The sequence below is a fragment of the Falco naumanni genome, chromosome 15 (assembly GCF_017639655.2).
Source record: "Falco naumanni isolate bFalNau1 chromosome 15, bFalNau1.pat, whole genome shotgun sequence".
NCBI classification, from domain to species: Eukaryota; Metazoa; Chordata; class Aves; order Falconiformes; family Falconidae; genus Falco; species Falco naumanni.
In genome coordinates this window covers 22,485,335-22,502,798 of record NC_054068.1, presented here as the reverse complement: position 1 = coordinate 22,502,798, position 17,464 = coordinate 22,485,335, and the positions used below count along the sequence as shown (strand labels likewise).

The following is a 17,464-nucleotide window of genomic DNA, read 5'->3' as shown; positions in this document are numbered from 1 at the left end:
TAGTTCAAATTTACCATGTTATGCTCTTAAGCTATGTATGTAAATACAAGTATAATTTTGATTAGTTGGGACAAGAACAACTCCAAATACAGTTTTCCACATACTCAGTATACTTAGATATAAGCTTTGTAATATTGAGTGAACCACACCAAAAATTTATACCAAGCAGTGTACCGAGAGACAAAGAGTTAAACCATGCACATACAATCTCTCAACAATCTAAGGAAAAACTGTACCAGCAACTACAACAGTGAAGTTCATACCAGGAAGTTAAAAAAAAGACAAGTGATCATGGGGATTTTTGGCATTTAGTCTTGAAATCCTAGATCTGTCTTATCACCAAACACACAAAGCAGCCGTTTCCAGTCTCTCACCACAGTGAGTCTAAGAGGCCTGCCATAAAGCATAAGGAACTATCTGTCCCCGTTTTAGAGCTCTATCTTCCAACTGCATGGCACATCAACTTTATCTTCTCCCAAATCAAAGAAATGTTTATTAACCTTTACGTAAGTGTTGCTCATGACAGACCTGCAAGTCATGCCTCAGTCACACCTTGCTGCAAGAAACATCTACAGAAATGAGTGATCAAAAGGACAACACAACCTCAGATGAACCCTCTGCAAGTAGTAAACTTGCAAAACCACAAGAACCTTACAAAAGCTACAAGAGATGTATTCCACCTTCATGGCTTACGAGATCATTTTAATGTGTGAATTTCAGCAGCAAATACTACTGAAATCACCCTCTCTCACCTCAAGGCAAGTAGTGAGCACACTTTTAAAGTCAGCTGTTACCAGAAACTCACTCTGCTTAAGCCCTCCAGCCTCCTAATCGGATTCAAATCACTGCAGGACTGCACTAGTGCAAGAAAAAACCCCAACATCTAACTGGCCCAGCTGTCTGCTGGGAACTGAACTAAACCAGTTTCTAAAACTGGCTCAGTAACATTCACTTCCTCCTAAGAACTCCTCTGCAGATAATGCTTTTCAGTCCATCCTGCTAGTCAGAGCTATTTTTAAAAGAGTCAGTTAAACCAGAAATCTTGCCCAGACCTTCGGTATTTGGGTTTCAATCTGCAGTTACTTTGCCTGCCTTCTGAAAACCCAGGGCCAAGGAAGTCAGCTTGGCTTCACCACCAAGCCACATTTCAGCAAATGAGATGAAGAGGAAAAATCTTCTGTATGAGGCAAGTGAAAGCATTCAGATGTGTACTCAGGTTTTCAGCGCAACAACTCTGAACAGTAAACGTATAATGTTTCCCTCCTTCTCCCAATCAGTGTTCTACAGGATGTCCACAAGTTGAAAGATTTAACCTGAAGGAGTCTGGAAAGCTTTGCATACCACTCTTCAAGAGCAGCAGTGAAATCCTAATATACAACTACAAAGTTAATATTGGCCTCAACTCTGAGCTGCTGTATTCCATGACCTGACAGATGAAACCAACAGGAGTATCAAGACAAGCTGCGATTCTCAACACCGCAGGGAACAGAGTAAGGCACATGAAAGCACTGTGGAGCACAATTCAAATGGTAAGGAAGAAAACCTCCATCTGACACTAGCATATTTTTATTTCCAAAGTTTATTTTGTAGCATCATTAGTTTACTTACATGCTGTATTTCCTGCTGGCTGGCTCGGTAGTTTTTCTTGGTTAAATTGTCCACCAGGTAGCTGATTTGAGACAAGGCCAGCGAGAGCGAGTCAAGATTCATTGCTGGTCGGGGCGGAAGCAGGCGGCCGAGCCCGGCGCAAAATCACCATTATTCCCCTTTAGTCACCTCAGAGACAGGTTAATTTTTTTTCCCCCAATTAGCCTGTATCTGGTTCTGTGTTACTTTCTTCAGCTCTTTTTTCTCAGTTGTCTTCCTCTGTTCTGAAACATGGCACCTGAAAGACAGTATTACATTAGATTTGTTAGATTTAATTTCTGTAGCAACTTCACAGCTCCATTCTAGGCACTGCTGTTAACTTGCTATGAAACACTACCAATTAATTTAAAAGTTTTTTTGAATTTTTTCTTTTAATTTTTTTTTTTTTAAATATCTTTAAGCTCAAGTTTATGTGGCGTTAAAAATGGTTAGTGGTTTCTTCTTCTACTTTCACCAGAACACTACAGGGTACAAAGTCGAATCTTAGAGGAATTCAACATTATGCCTCTGAGATTTTATTATTTTTTTCCCCCCTTACAAGGCAACTTGGTAAAACAAGGAAAAAAATAAAAGTTTAACAAAGACATTGATAATATGGACATATTCGATAGCTTAACTTACATAAACCATTTGACATAACTACATGCACAAGTAAAAAGAAGTACTATTAAGTTTTCACAACATGAGCCTAGTTGTTTTCACAGTGTCCAACCACATTTATCCATTTCTGCATTTTGTCAGTCTGAAAGAGCTAGCTCACAGCTCACTCAGAAGAATAACTACGCCTTCAGCACTGTGAGAAAGAAGAAAATCAGATGCATAATGAATTAGATACCACACAGCAACAATCCGAGGTCAGATTCATTCAAAGCATCAATCACAAGTTTATAAAAAAAAAAGTGCTTTTTAACCATCTCTGCAATATTTTGCTTCACTGCCATTAAATTTGTATTGCACTCAACCAAGCACACCAAAACAAGCAATTGTGAATGAGCAACACACACAAAGAACTGCAATAAACTAACCCTAACATTTGGCTTATACTGAAACAGCTTTCCAGCGAGCTACAACAGCAGAGCTTGCCAGCTTAATAAATTTCTATGACAACACAAAACTTGGCACTTGACATCTCATCTGTTAAATTACAGATTGCCAATGTGATAAAATTGCATCCCAAAGCAAGTCCTACACAACCAACAGTCTGAGGAGTCTCAAAGGAAGTCGTAAGCTGCTCTGAGAAGCAGCACTGTAATTTATCAGAGGTAGAATCAAGCTGGAGATTTTGTTTTGAAGCTCTACTTGATCAAGACACCAAGGTCAACAGGCTTTGTGCCAAAAGTCTGAAGATTCCCTTTTTCAGAATAAAAACTACTGCCTTACTGTCTTGGCTATAAGGCCAGAACCACGAGTATGGGATTTCTCCTGATCGAGATGAATTGTACAGGTGATGCATTAACTTGGCACACATAAAGCTCAGATCAAATCTGTTCAGAAAGCAAGCCTGCAGCAACACGGCTTGACATGTTGGCTGTCCTTCTGCAAGAACTGAACAGGAACAGCACAGAGGCAAGCTGAGAAGACTCTGCTGGGTACAGCTAGAACTCTTCCCCCATCTCCCTTTTACAAAGGTTTTCACTCACTTAGAACTACAGGTTATTAAACATTGCCAACACTTTAAAACATCAAACAACAACTCCTATCAAGGCAATGAAGATCATTCTGCTCCTCAGAAAAGTTTACTGGATTAAATAAAAATGTAGGTAAAGTATTTGTAAGGAAAGTCAAATCATCAACAGACTTTCAGTATGCCACAGAAACCCCTGTGTACTCCTATAAGCTATGTAAGCTCTTACTTGCATAAGAAAACTTACATCTCATGAAACAAAAATTTTCAAGCGGTAATATTGAAAGCATTCCTCAATGACAAGGCAGTTGTGCTCTGAGAAAAATTCAGAGCATGTTTAAAACTGCAGCAGTTTAAAATTGCAGAAAACTTCCATTTCTTTTTTGTGCATCTGAACAAGCTGTGATTCGCTAGCTTTATGCGCAGGTTTAAAAGCCCCCCGACTGTGAAACAGCTCTGAACTAAGGAAGACAGGCACAAAAGGTAACAAGTTTTCTCGGTAGCCCAGTACCTCTGGTTTTTGGTTTTCTTTTTTAAAAAACTCTATTCCTCTTTTGGAATAATCCAGAAAGCATCACTGGGCTCGGGAAGCACACACTTCCCAAGACACTCTTACTGGCAAGGTTTAACATACCGAACCACTACAAAGCTTCTGAAAAACATTTGTTAAAAATAATCAGACTGATCACCATGCCACAGTACCTACACAAGCCACAGCAAGCAGCTACCAGGGGAAATTCAGTCCCTGTCAGAGCACCAGATTTCAGCAGCCAGTTTGAAGAACTCGTGGCCTGGTTGAACTCAGGACTTGAGAAAAGACACAAACCAAAAATGACCACATTGGAGTTCTAAGACAGTAACAAGTTTTAGAGTTTGACTTCTAGGCCCCTAGGAAATAAAAACAGGTTTATCTGGGTGTTGTTCCTAAGACCAATACAAACAGCACAGCAAATGCACTTACTTCACCCCAAAATCAAGCTTTTCTGTACTGGAACTGAGTTGGGCTCAGTCATAAATCTGATCCTCCCTGCTGCCACGCAGCATCCTGCAGAACACTGACAGTGACCATCCCACCCGACTAATAGCATCACTGTTTTCTCCCCAGAAAAGCAGGGACTGCCACCTTACGTGCTTTAACTGAGGGAAGCACAACAAGCTTTACCACTTCCTAACTGCAGAATCTGGTAGTGCCACCAGAGAACCCGAGCTGGAGTCAAAATGGAATTCTTCCCTTTCGAAGAAGAACAGGAGCCTGTGCAGACACTGCAGCTCAAAGACAGAACACAATAGCTGAAGGAAGCAGCTTCCTATTTATGTTCTAAATATATAGTTTGCACATTATGTATCCTGATGCACAGAAAAAAACCTGACAGCTCTTGCAAGCACCATTAATAGCATTTCACAGGTTCAAATAACACAACCTAACTTACAACAGTATACAAAATTTAAGTACTTAAGGGAGCTCTGCCCAGAAAGCAGAAATGCACAGGTACCTCTCTGGTCATTCAATGTAGGGCTAAAATTCAATTACTACCACACTGATTAAGAAAGCTATGAATGCTATGCAACACAGACTTTATTTTTAGATGCATATATTCTTAGTGGGAATGAATCTCCCTACACCGGCCTCAACAATTCAAGAAGCTTTCAGCCCATGGGGCAAGCCTGCCATCTTTACAGGTTCAGAGAAGTCAGGCCTCAGCCAGAGTTTACAAAAAAATGTTAAGATTTGCTGACAAAATTAACTACTTACAATTACAGATCCTACGATACAGTTACGGATTAAACCATGAGACACAGGACTCAGGAGGTCTTACAATGTTATCATTTTATATTATGCAACACAGCTGATTTTTAAAAGGCAGAAAATATTACCAAAATCTACAGTATTACACAGCCTTGAGACTTTCTAAGACCACCAGCAAAACATGTGGCATCTATTTCAGTAGATTCTTTTCAACAGCAGAGTTCTATTGGGTTATCAAAACATAAATACAATGAAATTTTAGGCAAGAATTCAAAACCCACAAAATCGAGAGGCCCAATATGTAACATCTGACAAAAATACTCCCTACTAACCTGAAGCAGATCACTAGGAGTAACTAAGCCTTGCTGCTGAAGATTACAAACCTGAAATCTTCCACAAATCTGCAAGCAGCCTTACAAAGAAAGTAATTTCAAAATTACTTGAAGCTGAACTTGGGATTTTTTTTTTTTTTTTTAGTATTTTACAGAGGTAACTACTCCCACTAGGTTTCAAGAGCTGTAAAGATTTTAGGCCATGTGTACTGCATGTGGAGAATACAACAGCTAGAGTGAAAAACAGCAAAATGTTTGCTCATTAGGTTAACTCCTGTCAGAAAACATCATAGAAAACATACTAAAAGTGCCACTGTTAAGCCTGTTCTTCAGAACACAGTCTCTTACCCACTTCTCAAACCCATGAGCAAAAGAACATAAGGAAGAGCAGCACACCTCTCAGAAGGCCCCCATGGGAAGTGCTCCAAGGGGAAAAGGAGGTTTTGAATCATACTATGGTCGAGTCAGATTTCAGAATGTCTACCATTTTGAAATCAACAGAGTGAAAACCCTTACAGTGTAAGTCACATTAATAGTAAAATAAACTCCTGATTAATTCAACCAGTTCAAATTTCTATGTTTACACATAGAAAAGCCACCTGAACTCTCCACCTACTGGAAAACTGCATACAATTACTGTAAACCAGAAGCCACAATGATGATTAGAGACAGTAGCTTCAGTTTACAGAGAGCAGCTGAACTAAGCACACGTGTTTGTTCCCATATGCTAAGGCCAGTTAAATTTCAGGTTTGGAATGTACTTCAAATGTATCAGGCATGCATCAATCATGACACCACCAGTTCAGACGTATTCACATTTCAACTAGGATGGACTACAAAAAAAACACGCAAGAAACTCTTACTTCCCACTTTCAGTCAAACACCGCAGGACAGTTTCTGTTGGGGGGAAGTGAATGAAATACAGGGACTTGTTCTCAAGGGCTTCATTCTGCTTTCCCATCCAAAACATGTTTTCTAACAGTTTAATGCTATTTCAAAGGGCAAAGGAGAACTGCAATATTCATATAGAAGAGATGGTTACAGAACAAAAGAAAAATCTGGCTAAAATCACAATGTCCTCAACCCTGATTCTCAGTGATAAGAATTCCCATCACGATTTAATGACGACCCATCACAGGGTCACAAAACATCCCTGTTCACTTTACCCAAGTTACATTTGTACAGTTTCTCTTCCACTTACTCAACTGAACACCAGCAGTACCCACTTCAGCATCAATCAAAATGAACTAAATATCGAGGAGCACTATGCTAAAAGCATAAACAGTATTAGGTGTTTCTCTAATGAGGAGAGACAGGTAGATAGCAAGCTTGCTACGAGTTTGGTTTGGAGACACCAGGCCAAGAGGATCAGCAGTTAACAGCAAACTCAAAAGCAAAAGGGCAGAAAAAATAAGACAATAACAAGTCCACAAAGTGCAAACAAGCCTATTACCAACTAAATTTGTTTCCTGTTTATAAGACAGTCACCTCACCCGGACACATCCTGCCTATAATTTTTGTCAATGGCAGTGTAGTTACCTTAGAAACAGGAAACACTTAAGTTGTGTGTGCAAGAGTGACTTGTCAAGTGTCATACCTGTTTTGTTACCAGCTTAAAAAAAAAAAGATCCACCGAGAACAGATGGCATGCTTCCTTCCAGCAAGTGAGATTTGGAAACAGTCAAAGCGTAAGACTTATCAACAGACCAAAGCACTGTATTTTTTAGTATTATCTCACTTCTGCTGTAAACAGTCCAAGCTGTTTGTGGTTTGTTGGAATGAAACTATGAGTGCTGACTAGCCTTACTGTATGAAGTGAACACGGTACTTTTCCAAGTTAAGAGAACAATTGCGAAGGAGCTATTTCTAACAATACAGCATCTGTCAAAATAGCCAACTGTTGCTATTTCTAGTTTCGAAATAAGCAAGTCCATTTTACTGGGCAGCATGTTCTTCACTGGAGGACGGCGCTGAGAAGAAACATTCTTCCATGTAGTCTGCAAGAAGGTAATACCACTGGATTATTTACTACAACTCATTTGTTATAGATTACTTGTTTCTTTTGGGCAAGTCACAACAAGGCCTTCTAAAGAGGCCACCGAGCCAAGCACTGGGCTAGGCCCGGCACCAGCCGCTTCCCGAGTCTCTCAGAGCTCCACCTCTCACCATCAACGCTACAAAACCGGACGAGGAAGAGAAGCGAGAACAGCTCAGGAGCTGAGGGCTCCCGCGCCGCCTCGGAGCGATCAGCGGGCAGCCAGCCGCCTCAGAGCTTCCCCCTGCACCCACCGCCGCCGGCAGCCCGCGGCCCTGCCCCAAGCCGTCACCGACGCGCACAGGGCGGGCCGGCCTGAGGCGAAGCCCCTCAAACTTTGCCGGGCTGCTCCTCCCGCCGAGCGCACGCCGGCTGAAGAGGCAGGCAGCGGCGAAGGGGAGCGGGCGGGGGAGCGGCGCAGCCAGGGGCAGGCTGCGGGGCCCCACAGCCCGGCCCACACGCACCGCGGGAACACCGCGCCGGGCGGGCTCCCTCTGCCGGGCCCACCACCGGGCACCACCGGGCCCCGCCGCGGCCTACACCGCCGGGCCCGCGACCCCCGCCGCCCCGGGACCCCCACACCCCTACCCGTGGGACGGCCGGAAAGCCAACCGAGGCGGCGCTGGGCACGGCAGAGCGACACTTACCTCAGGGGGTGTAGGGAGGCCGAAGCGGGACGCCGGGCTGTGGCCGCTTACGCTTTTATCCTCTCGCCTCCGCCGTTTCGCTACAAAATGGCGGACGGGGTCGCGCGCTCACGTCGCGGCCTTTCCCCTCCCCCGTCCCCTCGCGGCACGCCAGCGGGGGGGGGGGCAGCGGGGGCGCGAGTGGGCGGGGCGCCGGCTGAATGGCCCGCCCCCTGGCCTGGCGCATCCCCAATCAGAGCGCGGGGCAGCGCGCCTCTTGCCCAATCAGCGCAGCGCGACCTCTGAGGGACGTTCGCCCGTCCTCCCCCCGCCCTAGCCCGGCCCTCCGCGAGGCGCCACAGCTGCGAGCCTATTGGCCGAGACGGAACGGAGGCGTTCTTCCTACTGTTTTGGCCAATCAGTGCTTGCAGGCCTCTCGAGCTACGCATGCGCATGCCGACCAATGAGCGCGGGGCGCTGCGCTGAGGCGGGGAAGAGGCGGTGAGTGCCACGGTGCGCCCCTCCCCGAATGGTACCGCCCCAAGGATCGCGCCCCCCTCCCCGCGGTGGTACTGTCTGAGGCACTGAAGCCCGTCCCCCCGCGCTACCTTGGTACGGCCCGGGAGATTCCGCTCCTCGCGGCCCCCGTCGTCCGTCCGTCCGTCCCGTCCCGTCCCCCCCCCCCGGCAGCGCGGTGGTACGGCCGTACGGCCCGTGGCGCGCATCGTGGCGGCGGGAGGATAGGCCGGGCCTCCCACAGAGCATCAGCTGCGCTGCAGCGTCGCAGCCCTCCCCCTCCAGGCCACCGCGGGGGCCATTCTGCCCTTCTGGCAGAATCCCCCCGCCGTTTGCACGCTCCCGGCTTGCCGGCCGCCATCCCCGAAATCGGTTGAGGCCCACAGCTCCCCGGGGCCGCCCCTCCGGAAGCCCAGAACGGCCCCTTCCCGCCCGCCTCGGCCGCCTCCGGCGCTGGGGTCAGCCCCGCGGTGCCAACACCGGGCTCGGGACCACAAGGCCCTCCCCTGGCAGCCCACGGGCCCGGCTAGGAGGGGACGCCGTGGTGCGAGGGCCTGCGGGAGGCCATAAGGCCCTGCCTCTGGCTGGGGGACCCCACCCCACCCCCACCCCACAGCCACCAGCGGATCAGCACTGAAAGCCACACTGGTCCCCCCAAAGCTTGGAGAGCTGGGATGGTGGTCTCGGGACACGGCTTCATCCCTGCATCCTGCCTCGGAGCATCTTCCTCCCCCAGCTCCACAAAAACCACCTCATGCCTGCCTGGCACACGCACCACAATGTCACTTTTATTGAGTCGAGGTCCCTCCGCTTTCTGCACGTATAAAATAAATTTAAAAAGGCCAGTGTTTGTAAACAGTCGGGAGTGGTAAGGCAAACAGAAACGGCCACAGCACCTCTGTACCCACCCTGCCCTCCGCCACGCAGACCCTCCCGGGGGGACCAAGGCTCCCCAGGTGACAACCAAAGACATGGGACACCCTGTCTGCATCCAATTCAGCCATGGGACCTCCTCATGCCCATCACACTTGGGAAAGCCAGAGCTACAAAACCCACCAGGTACCAAACCCCTCCCATCTCGATGGGGAGCAGGCACTGAAAGGCATCTCAGCGTTGGCATCTGCTGAGCCTCCAGCATCTCTGCTGAGCTCCACGGGAGGTGGCTCTGTGCTCCCTGCATCCCAGAGTGGTCTTCAGGGGGGGGGTGGGGGTGAGCATCCTCTTCTTTATGCCAAAGGGTCCCCCACGCCCCAGCGCCTGCTCTGAGGCAGGAGGGGGGTGAAGGGGCTCAGGAGGCAGCCAGTGCCATACGAGTGGGGAGTTTGCTGGAGCCTGCTTTTGTCAAAAGTTGAGGGCATGGAGGCTGGAGGTACCCTGAGGGAGGTCCTTCACAGGGTCCCTCAAACATTCATGCCACACTTGGGGCTTTTCTTCCTCCTTCTCCACTTGGGTCTCCCCATCTCATCCCATGGAGCAGAAAGGGGGGCTGCTTTTACATGCAGCAAGCATGGGTAGAGAGAGACCAAATGTTTCCACATGGGGAAGTGCCCATGTGCTGTCCTCCCACCCACCGCCATTGGCTGCAGAGGGAGAAAGCCACAGTGAGAAGTACAGAAGCATGCCACGATTCACCTTCCCACCATGCCAGCCTGGGCTGCTGCCCGAAGATGCAGGAGGAGCGAAGCCAGGTTTTGCACAAAGCTGGGCTGGACCTTCTCCACAGATGCAGCAATAGATATGCGTGAATTCCTCCCTCCCCGGGGTTTTAGAAGCCAAAGGAGGAACAAGGAAACTCAAAGACTGAACAAGAGCAGTTTGCTGCTGAGGTTTAACTTCCCCCAGCTGCAGATTTGGCTGGGGGAACTGCTCAAGCCAATGAAAGCAGAAGTGAAACTTACCCTGACAGGCAACGGAGGGACAGCCCAGAGCAACACCAGCCACAAAGTGTAAACGACCAAGGAAACAATATAAAATGGATAAATACTGACTGCTTTATCCCCAAAGCATCCCTTAAAATCTCTATCTGGCCCAGTCCCATTCCGTGAAAGAACAGGATTTGAAATTTGTAGAAGAGCTGTGCTTTAGCATAGTGTCTCCAGGAGGTCACTGCAGCCACAGCACTTCTCTAGTGAGTGAGCAACTCCTGGCAAGGAAAACATTGCATAGGCACATCCCTACCCTGGGGTCACCCTGATCCTCAGAAATAAATTTAAAAAAAAAAAAAAAAAAAAAAAAAAAATCAGGCTGAAGGCGATGGTCCCACTTCGTAACAGAAAGTGCAGCCCAGGCGGAGGGAGATGTAAGAGTAAAGGCAGGAGACAGGCGATGTAAGCCACAGGAGAGCAGAGTTCAAACCAAACCAAACACTGACACAGAAGAGGACTATGGGGATGTCACCCTGTCTAATAAACATGATTACCGGTTCCCTTTATGCAAGACGCACTGTCTCCCTGCAATGTTAGGAGAGGAAGGAGTTTAAGCTATGGAGAAGAGCTCCATCAGCACGGGGGTACGTGGATGAGCAGCATGCCTTCACAAACCCCAACCGTGACCCCTTAGTGATGTCTAAGGTAGCGATGTGTGCCCCGGAGGGGCAGAAAGGGCTTGACCTGGACTACAGGTCCCCTTGTAGTGATGCTCTGGCTTCACCAGGGAGTCAGGGCTGAGAGGAGAAGCCTGACTGCCTGGTGCGTTAAGACAATGAGATACAAACCACCACAGGGCTCTTTCAGCCAAGGCCCGGATAACAACACTCCTCTTGGACCTTCCCAACACGCCAATGTGTTTTCTCCCTGCTTCCCTTTGGTCCTAGGGGAAACCTGCACCCCCTTGGCAGCAGCAGTGTGGTCCAGCCTGGAGGAGTCAGGCTGTGAGATCCACGAAGATGGCGTTGGCAGTGGTCTGTCCAAAGATGAAGGCTCCGAGGGTGACCATGAACACCCCATAGCTGACCTGGGCCCACCAGCTGCGGATGCAGGAGGACAGGGCGCGTTTATAGGGGATCTTCGCCCCGATATCCACAGGGGAGGTGGGGAGGGAGGAAGCATGTTTCAGTTACCTGATTGCCCTGGTTTCTTGGATCTCAGAGAGCTTGGCTTGAATCAGGCAGAGTCCTGAAAGGCAGGGGAGGCAAATTAGACCCCAATGAGGACTGTCCTCTGGAGACTCAGCAGACACCCCACAAACCAGGGAGCCATACTCCCCGTTATGGAGCAGAGAGTGCAGCCCAAATAGTTGGGCTGCTGACCGACCTCAAGCCACACTTTTGTCCTTCTCTAAAGACCTGGTTCCTGCGTCTCCATCCCACTCCCCCCCTCTTTGAGACAGAAGGCCAGGAGACCTCCGTTGGCCCCTGAGCATCCTGGAATGTCCTACCTGGGAAGACAAAGATGAAGCAGGCGGCCAAGCCCCCAATGACAGAGATGACTTTGCCAATGTCAGGGATGAAGAGAGCCAGGAGAAGGGTCAAGAGGAACCAGCTGATGGTCTGAAGCAGGCGCCTCCTCCTCTCCCGAACCACGTCCTCCTCCACCGTCACTCCAGTGTAGCGGAGCCAGAGACCTTCCAAGACAGCCCTGCAGGCACAGATCCAGGGCAGGGGGGTTTCCCTGCGCTGTCCCTCCTTCCCACACCAGCCCTTGCCTTCTCCCAGCACTCACCGGCCACAGAAGTGCAGGATAGGGTAGGATGTCAGCACACAGAGGATGATGAAGGCCCGGGCGAGGGCAACAGGGATGTCATTGGAGGGGTAGGACAGCAAGACATCCTGCTCCACGCCAGCTCCAAAGGTCAGGAAGCCACAGACACCTGCCAGGAAGGGAACAGTCAGTGGGGAACAGAGACAAGCCTCCTGCACGTGTATTTGAGGGACTGGACTTGGATGGATATGGCACAGGGCGCATCGCAGGGGGAGTTAGATTGACTCCCCTCCCTTCCCACTCTGTCTTTCTGCTGACCAGAGGGTCCCTGTACTCTAGAAGCTCACAGCCCCTCCAAGGACTGTGCCATTCTCACGCAGCATCCCCTCGCTTACCAGTGCCCGTGTAGACAAAAAGAGCTATCACCATGGCCGCTGTCACCACCGCTCCCCAGGTCTTCACCTCTGGCTGCTTCATGCTGTTAAAGACGGGCACGCTGCTCACATGGCACTGCCGGGGACACAGAGAGAGAGCAGGGACATGCGATGGCCTGAGCCAGAGTCACAGGGAGGCACGTGGAATCCCACTTGTGATATCCCCGGGCTTGTTGAGATATTGCATTCTCCCCAGGTTTGTTGCTGGGGGTGGGGGACAGGCTGCCCTGCACTTCCCAGCTAGGGTAAAATTGATCCATCTCCATCCAGGGGTGGTGAGATGTTAAACTGGCTTCAGCCCCCTCACAAAGCCGTGCAGCAAGCACATGGGGAAAGTTTTGGCCAATTGCCCAGGGGAGCATCCCTGCACCATGCTGGTCCCCAACCCAGGCGGCCACAGAATGGGAAGGGGAGCACCCAGCTCATGACCTTACCTGGAACCCAAAGCAGATGGTGGGCACAGCATTGAAGACGGCTGTCCAGGTGGAGGGGCTGGCAGGAAAGAAACACCCACCAGTCAGATCAGGGCCCCCCGCGCCCCCCACCCAGTGCCTTGGGGGAGGATGAGCTGGGGGTGCTCAGTGATGGGCTTGCTCCTCTGCTGTTACTGCGTCCCCCACCCAGGACAACGCCTTTGCATGGAGCATGCTTTTCCTGGGACCCCAGCACTCCCTGAGGACTAGGGCTTTTCACCGAGACAGAACTAGCCCAAACTAAAGACTTAAAAAACCCCAAAACATCAGTAAAAAAATAAGGATCTACTTAGGCAGTGCCGAAAACTTTGCTCTGTCCTAAAATTCCCACTACCCACAACGGGTCCAGAAACATCCCCACACAGCACAGGCACTGTGCTGGCCAACGAAATAACCAAAAGCATCCTAAAATAGATACAGACTTTGTTGCTGGGCGAGCAGAAGCACTGCATGGGGAACTCTGGGCCTGGATGTATCAGAGCTAAAAGTCCATCAGTGCTCCTCAACACTTGTGATGGAGCCACATGGACCTCCCAGAGGTCTTTTTCCTCTCCTTCACCACCTGCCCCTCTGAAACATGCAGAGATATAGCCACTTGGGAGCTTCTGGCAGCACCACGCAGCATCCCCAGACCCAGGGATGGGACTGGTGAAGGATTTGTCCCCAGCCTTTGCAGCCCTCAGTACCACACCCCTGCTTGCCTCTGCAGTGCTGTGATGGTCACTGTCAACATCACGTCTCTTGCACTCACCTGGTGGGGATCTCCACAGGCACCAACTCCTTGTCAGGCCAGATGTACTTGATGATAATGACTGCTGTGACATACCAGGTGCCGATCACACTTAGGGAGCTGCAAGAGGGGACAGGAGGCCATCAGTGTGCTGCCTCCCCACTCCACGGAGGGTGTCCTCCCAGCCTCTCCAGCCCCATCCTCCTCCCTGCACAGCCCAAGCCACCCCACTCCTCTCCATCAGGACTACCCCTGCTCTCCCTTCCCATGGGAATATGCCAGGCACTGCCACCCACTGTCCCCAGAACAGATGCTGATGCAATCCTGCTCCGCTCAGGGGCTGTCCCATGCAGCTGTGAGTGGCAAATCTGCCAGCAAGGGGACGCGCTGAGTTTGGGCAGGAGGAAGAGGTGAACGTTAAAGAAGTGACACTCTTCGGTAGCCCTGGCCCAGCTCCAGCAGCCAGCTTACGCCAAGGTGCCTGGTGGGGCAGGGCTGGCCTGCAGACCACCTGGCCTGGGGACCCTTATGGGCTGTCCTTTCTGCTGGATGGCCAACTCCAAAGACAGGGGACAACAGAGTTGAAAGCAGCTCTTCCCGCTTCCTCCGGCAAGTAGAAAGGAGGGACACAAGCCCTGGAGTATGACACTGTGGCCTCACCTTGTTCAGCAGCTCCTCTGCTTCCCAGATGGGGAAACTGAGGCACAGACAGCAGAGGGGGAGATGTCCAACCCCTTCAGCAGGCAGATACAGCACTAGAACCATGGCATTTCCACTCCCCATCCCGAGACTGTGGGTGCTGGCTGGCCCACACCCGAGGACTCTCCCCACCCACCTGGCATATTTTTGGAAGCCGATCTCCTTGGGGATGGAGAGGGGCAGAATAAGGAGGAAGGCGGTGATGCTGATGGTGAACTTGCGGTCTGTGTACCAGTGGCTGCTTCCAGCTTCCTCGGGCTCTGTCACCAGAGCAGCAATGACTGTGGGGACAGCCGGAGTGGTCAGGTTGTTCCCTTCCAGCCGAAGGAACAGCAACTGGTTAATATTTCCCTTGTGGACACACTTACTCTTGTCCTCCTGGTCTCCAATGATGATGAGAAAAGCGATGCAGGTGCCAAAGGTGTAGACGGCGATGGCAACCTCACACAGCACACCAGGCACCTTCCCGCAGACAGCCCACACAACCTCCTGGTAGGTCCGCTCGTTGCTGGCCTGCGAGCAGTATGCCAGGATGACCAAGCCTCCGATGATGAAGACCAACATGCACTGAGGTGGGGAAGGGACAGGGAGGGGACACTGAGGCAACAGTGCAACAAGGTCCCCAAAGCCACCCCGGGCAGCCACGCCCGAACACACTGAGCATCTCTGGTGCACCTCACCCAAGAGGGCTTCTGCCCAGGAGCTGGTCCTCCCCAAGCCCCTTCTGGGGCTCCACACATCTCGCCCACGCCCCCTCCCAGGGTGGGACAAGGGACTGTCCCTTCTGCACCCTCTCACCATTTGCAGCGCAATGCCCGCAGCCACGCCACCAGCCATGTTGAAGGCAGCAGGGAAATTGAGCAGCCCAGCCCCAAGGGCAGCATTGACCACGATGAAGACGGCGCCCAAAGCTGACGTGGCCCCCAGACTGTTTCCCTGGCTCTCTCCGCTCTTCGGCACCGTCTCCACACTGGGGCTCTGCAGGAGCCTGGCCCGTTCCCCAGCATCAGCGCTCCACTCCCAGTCCTTGTAGTCACTGTTGATGCTCCCGGTCCCCTGAGCCATTGTTCCTCCTGGGCTGGCACATGCCACTGTCCACGTCCCCCTAGCACTCCTGCACCAGGCTGAGCTGGCCGCCTCGAGGAGGGTCCTCTGCCAGCACTGGCTCCATCAGGCAGGGGGGCAGCAAATGCACAAGGCTGGGATGGCAGCAGCACGGGGGTGAGGCACTTCACTGCTCCTAGAAGAGGATGAAGAAGGACACGGAAAGTGTTAATTACGGTATAATTAACAAGGGACAATCTGGGCATTGGATAGAGCCACAGAAGATATGAGTTCCCTGGGTCTTGGCTTGGGGTTGACAGCACACAGGTGTCCTCAGGCCAGCAGAGATGCAGCAGGAGAACTCACCTCTTGCCCCCCACATCCAGGGCAAGGACACTGCTGTGGTCGGATGGGGCCTGGGCCCCGGCCACAGGGCAGGGGAGCAGCGGCCTCACGGCAGGACTCGCCTTTCTGTGGGCACGAGCCCCAGCGTCAGGCCTCGCTTCCTGATCTGCAGCCCTAAATCCTGCAAACTCTGCAAGCACCGCTGAGCCCAGTGCTCCAGTAAAGGTCAAGGCTGGGCTCAGCAGAATGACCCCAGGCACGCAGCAGGAGCACCGTGTCACCAGGAAAAGCGGGACTGGCCCTTTCCAGTACACCCACAGGGTGACCACCAGCACCAGATGTCTCAGAAGCTTTTGGACTTTGAGGGCTTGATGTTTCCAGCCCTGCAGCCCTTGCAGGTTGGACAGCCCAGTGCCTCTGATCTGAAGGAGATCAACCCTCACAGCCTGGCAGGGACCTGCACAGCAAAGGGAAACCTCTTTTTCTGCTAAGCGGTGTCTGCAGAGGCTACTCCTGGCCAGCCCCGCTTCGCTTCTAGGCCTTTTACACCCCACGCTCCTGCCGCGAATCCCCTCCAAAGGTTTCTGCGGGATGGGATGAACCCTGCGGGCCTGCGCGGGGGAGGGGGCAGCCCGCTCCCCGGGGTAGGGGCGCCGGGGGGCCAGGCCCCAGCTCCCCAGGCCGTGCCTTCACCCCACGCAAAGCCCCCGTGCTGGTGACAACCGGCCACCCTGAGCGCAGACGTTCCCCGGCCCCCCCCCGGCCCTCCAGCCCCGCGTGGTCCCCGGCGGCACCCCACGCCCGCCCCACCGAGGCCCGCAGAGCGTGGCAGCCACCCCGCCATGGCGGTGGGTGCCCTCGGCGACACAACACGGCCCCAGCGGGTCGTTGTGCCCCCCCCCCCCGCCCCGGTGCCCCCCGCCCCGCTCACCGGGCGGTGGGAGCCCGCTCGGCCCCGGCCCCGGCCCCAGCCGTGCTCCGCAGCGGCGCAGCCCCGCACGGCCCCGCCCGCTGCACGCCGGGGCTTGTAGTCCGCCCCCGGCCCGCCCCGCCCCCGGGAGGGCGCGCCCGCCCCGGGACAGCCCAGCCCGGCGCCACCCGCGGGGAGGGCGGGCAGGCAGCCCCCGGGCTCGGCTGTCACTGTAACCCAGAGGGGGCTGACGCCAGGTGAAGGGGAGCGGCCCTCGAGCCGTGCGGGGCCCGGGGGGCACCGCGGGACAGCGCCCAGCGCCGTGGGGCAGCACCGGCAGCCGGGCAAAAGCGCTTTATTGCGCAAACGGGAGCAAGCGGCGGCGGCGGCGGGCGCGGGGCCGGGCCGGCACCCTCGGGCAAGTGCGGACCGGCCGCCGGGAGCAGCGTCAGCCCCCGCAGCCTGCGGGCCCGGAGGGACACACGGCTGCTCCGCCAAACGCCCCACTACGGCTGCCACGGGGACAGGCGGGGAAGGACGGAGGAGGCTCGTGCAGCCCCACTGGTGATCGACCGCCCCCCCCCCCCCCCCCCCACCGCGACCCGCCCGAGGAAGGACCCTGGGCTGCACCACTGGGATGCTCCGCCGTGCTGCAGTGGCCGAG

At 52.6% G+C, this 17,464-nt stretch overlaps 2 protein-coding genes across 13 annotated transcripts in view; both read right to left on the bottom strand.

Moving 5' to 3' along the window:
- CNOT1 (CCR4-NOT transcription complex subunit 1) overlaps positions 1-8,183 on the bottom strand; it is a 61,465-nt gene extending 53,282 nt beyond the window's left edge. For 7 of the 11 annotated variants that reach the window (XM_040615831.1, XM_040615838.1, XM_040615834.1 and 4 more), the window contains exons 1-2: positions 8,033-8,183; positions 1,609-1,885 (exon numbers count right to left, since the gene is read on the bottom strand). In XM_040615831.1, coding sequence (XP_040471765.1) covers positions 1,609-1,710 — 102 coding nt within the window. In that variant the 5' untranslated portion in view covers positions 1,711-1,885; positions 8,033-8,183. Of the gene's footprint in view, positions 1-1,608; positions 1,886-6,947; positions 7,071-8,032 lie in introns of those variants that run through there. The other 4 variants (XM_040615839.1, XM_040615841.1, XM_040615840.1 and 1 more) reach the window with 2 other exon arrangements.
- A 1,116-nt stretch (positions 8,184-9,299) lies between these two features.
- SLC38A7 (solute carrier family 38 member 7) lies at positions 9,300-16,924 on the bottom strand. 2 transcript variants are annotated; one of them, XM_040615473.1, is made up of 11 exons: positions 16,822-16,924; positions 15,300-15,741; positions 14,870-15,068; positions 14,638-14,782; positions 13,824-13,922; positions 13,034-13,091; positions 12,561-12,675; positions 12,187-12,334; positions 11,903-12,102; positions 11,586-11,640; positions 9,300-11,492 (listed from the first exon to the last, which is right to left on the bottom strand). In XM_040615473.1, the coding sequence occupies exons 2-11, from the start codon at positions 15,564-15,566 to the stop codon at positions 11,390-11,392; spliced, it is 1,389 nt and encodes a 462-aa protein (XP_040471407.1). In that variant the 5' UTR covers positions 15,567-15,741; positions 16,822-16,924; the 3' UTR covers positions 9,300-11,389. The 2 variants fall into 2 exon arrangements, with proteins under 2 accessions (XP_040471407.1, XP_040471406.1); XM_040615472.1 differs by lacking the exon at positions 16,822-16,924 and adding an exon at positions 15,912-16,062.
- Positions 16,925-17,464: the final 540 nt, after the last annotated feature.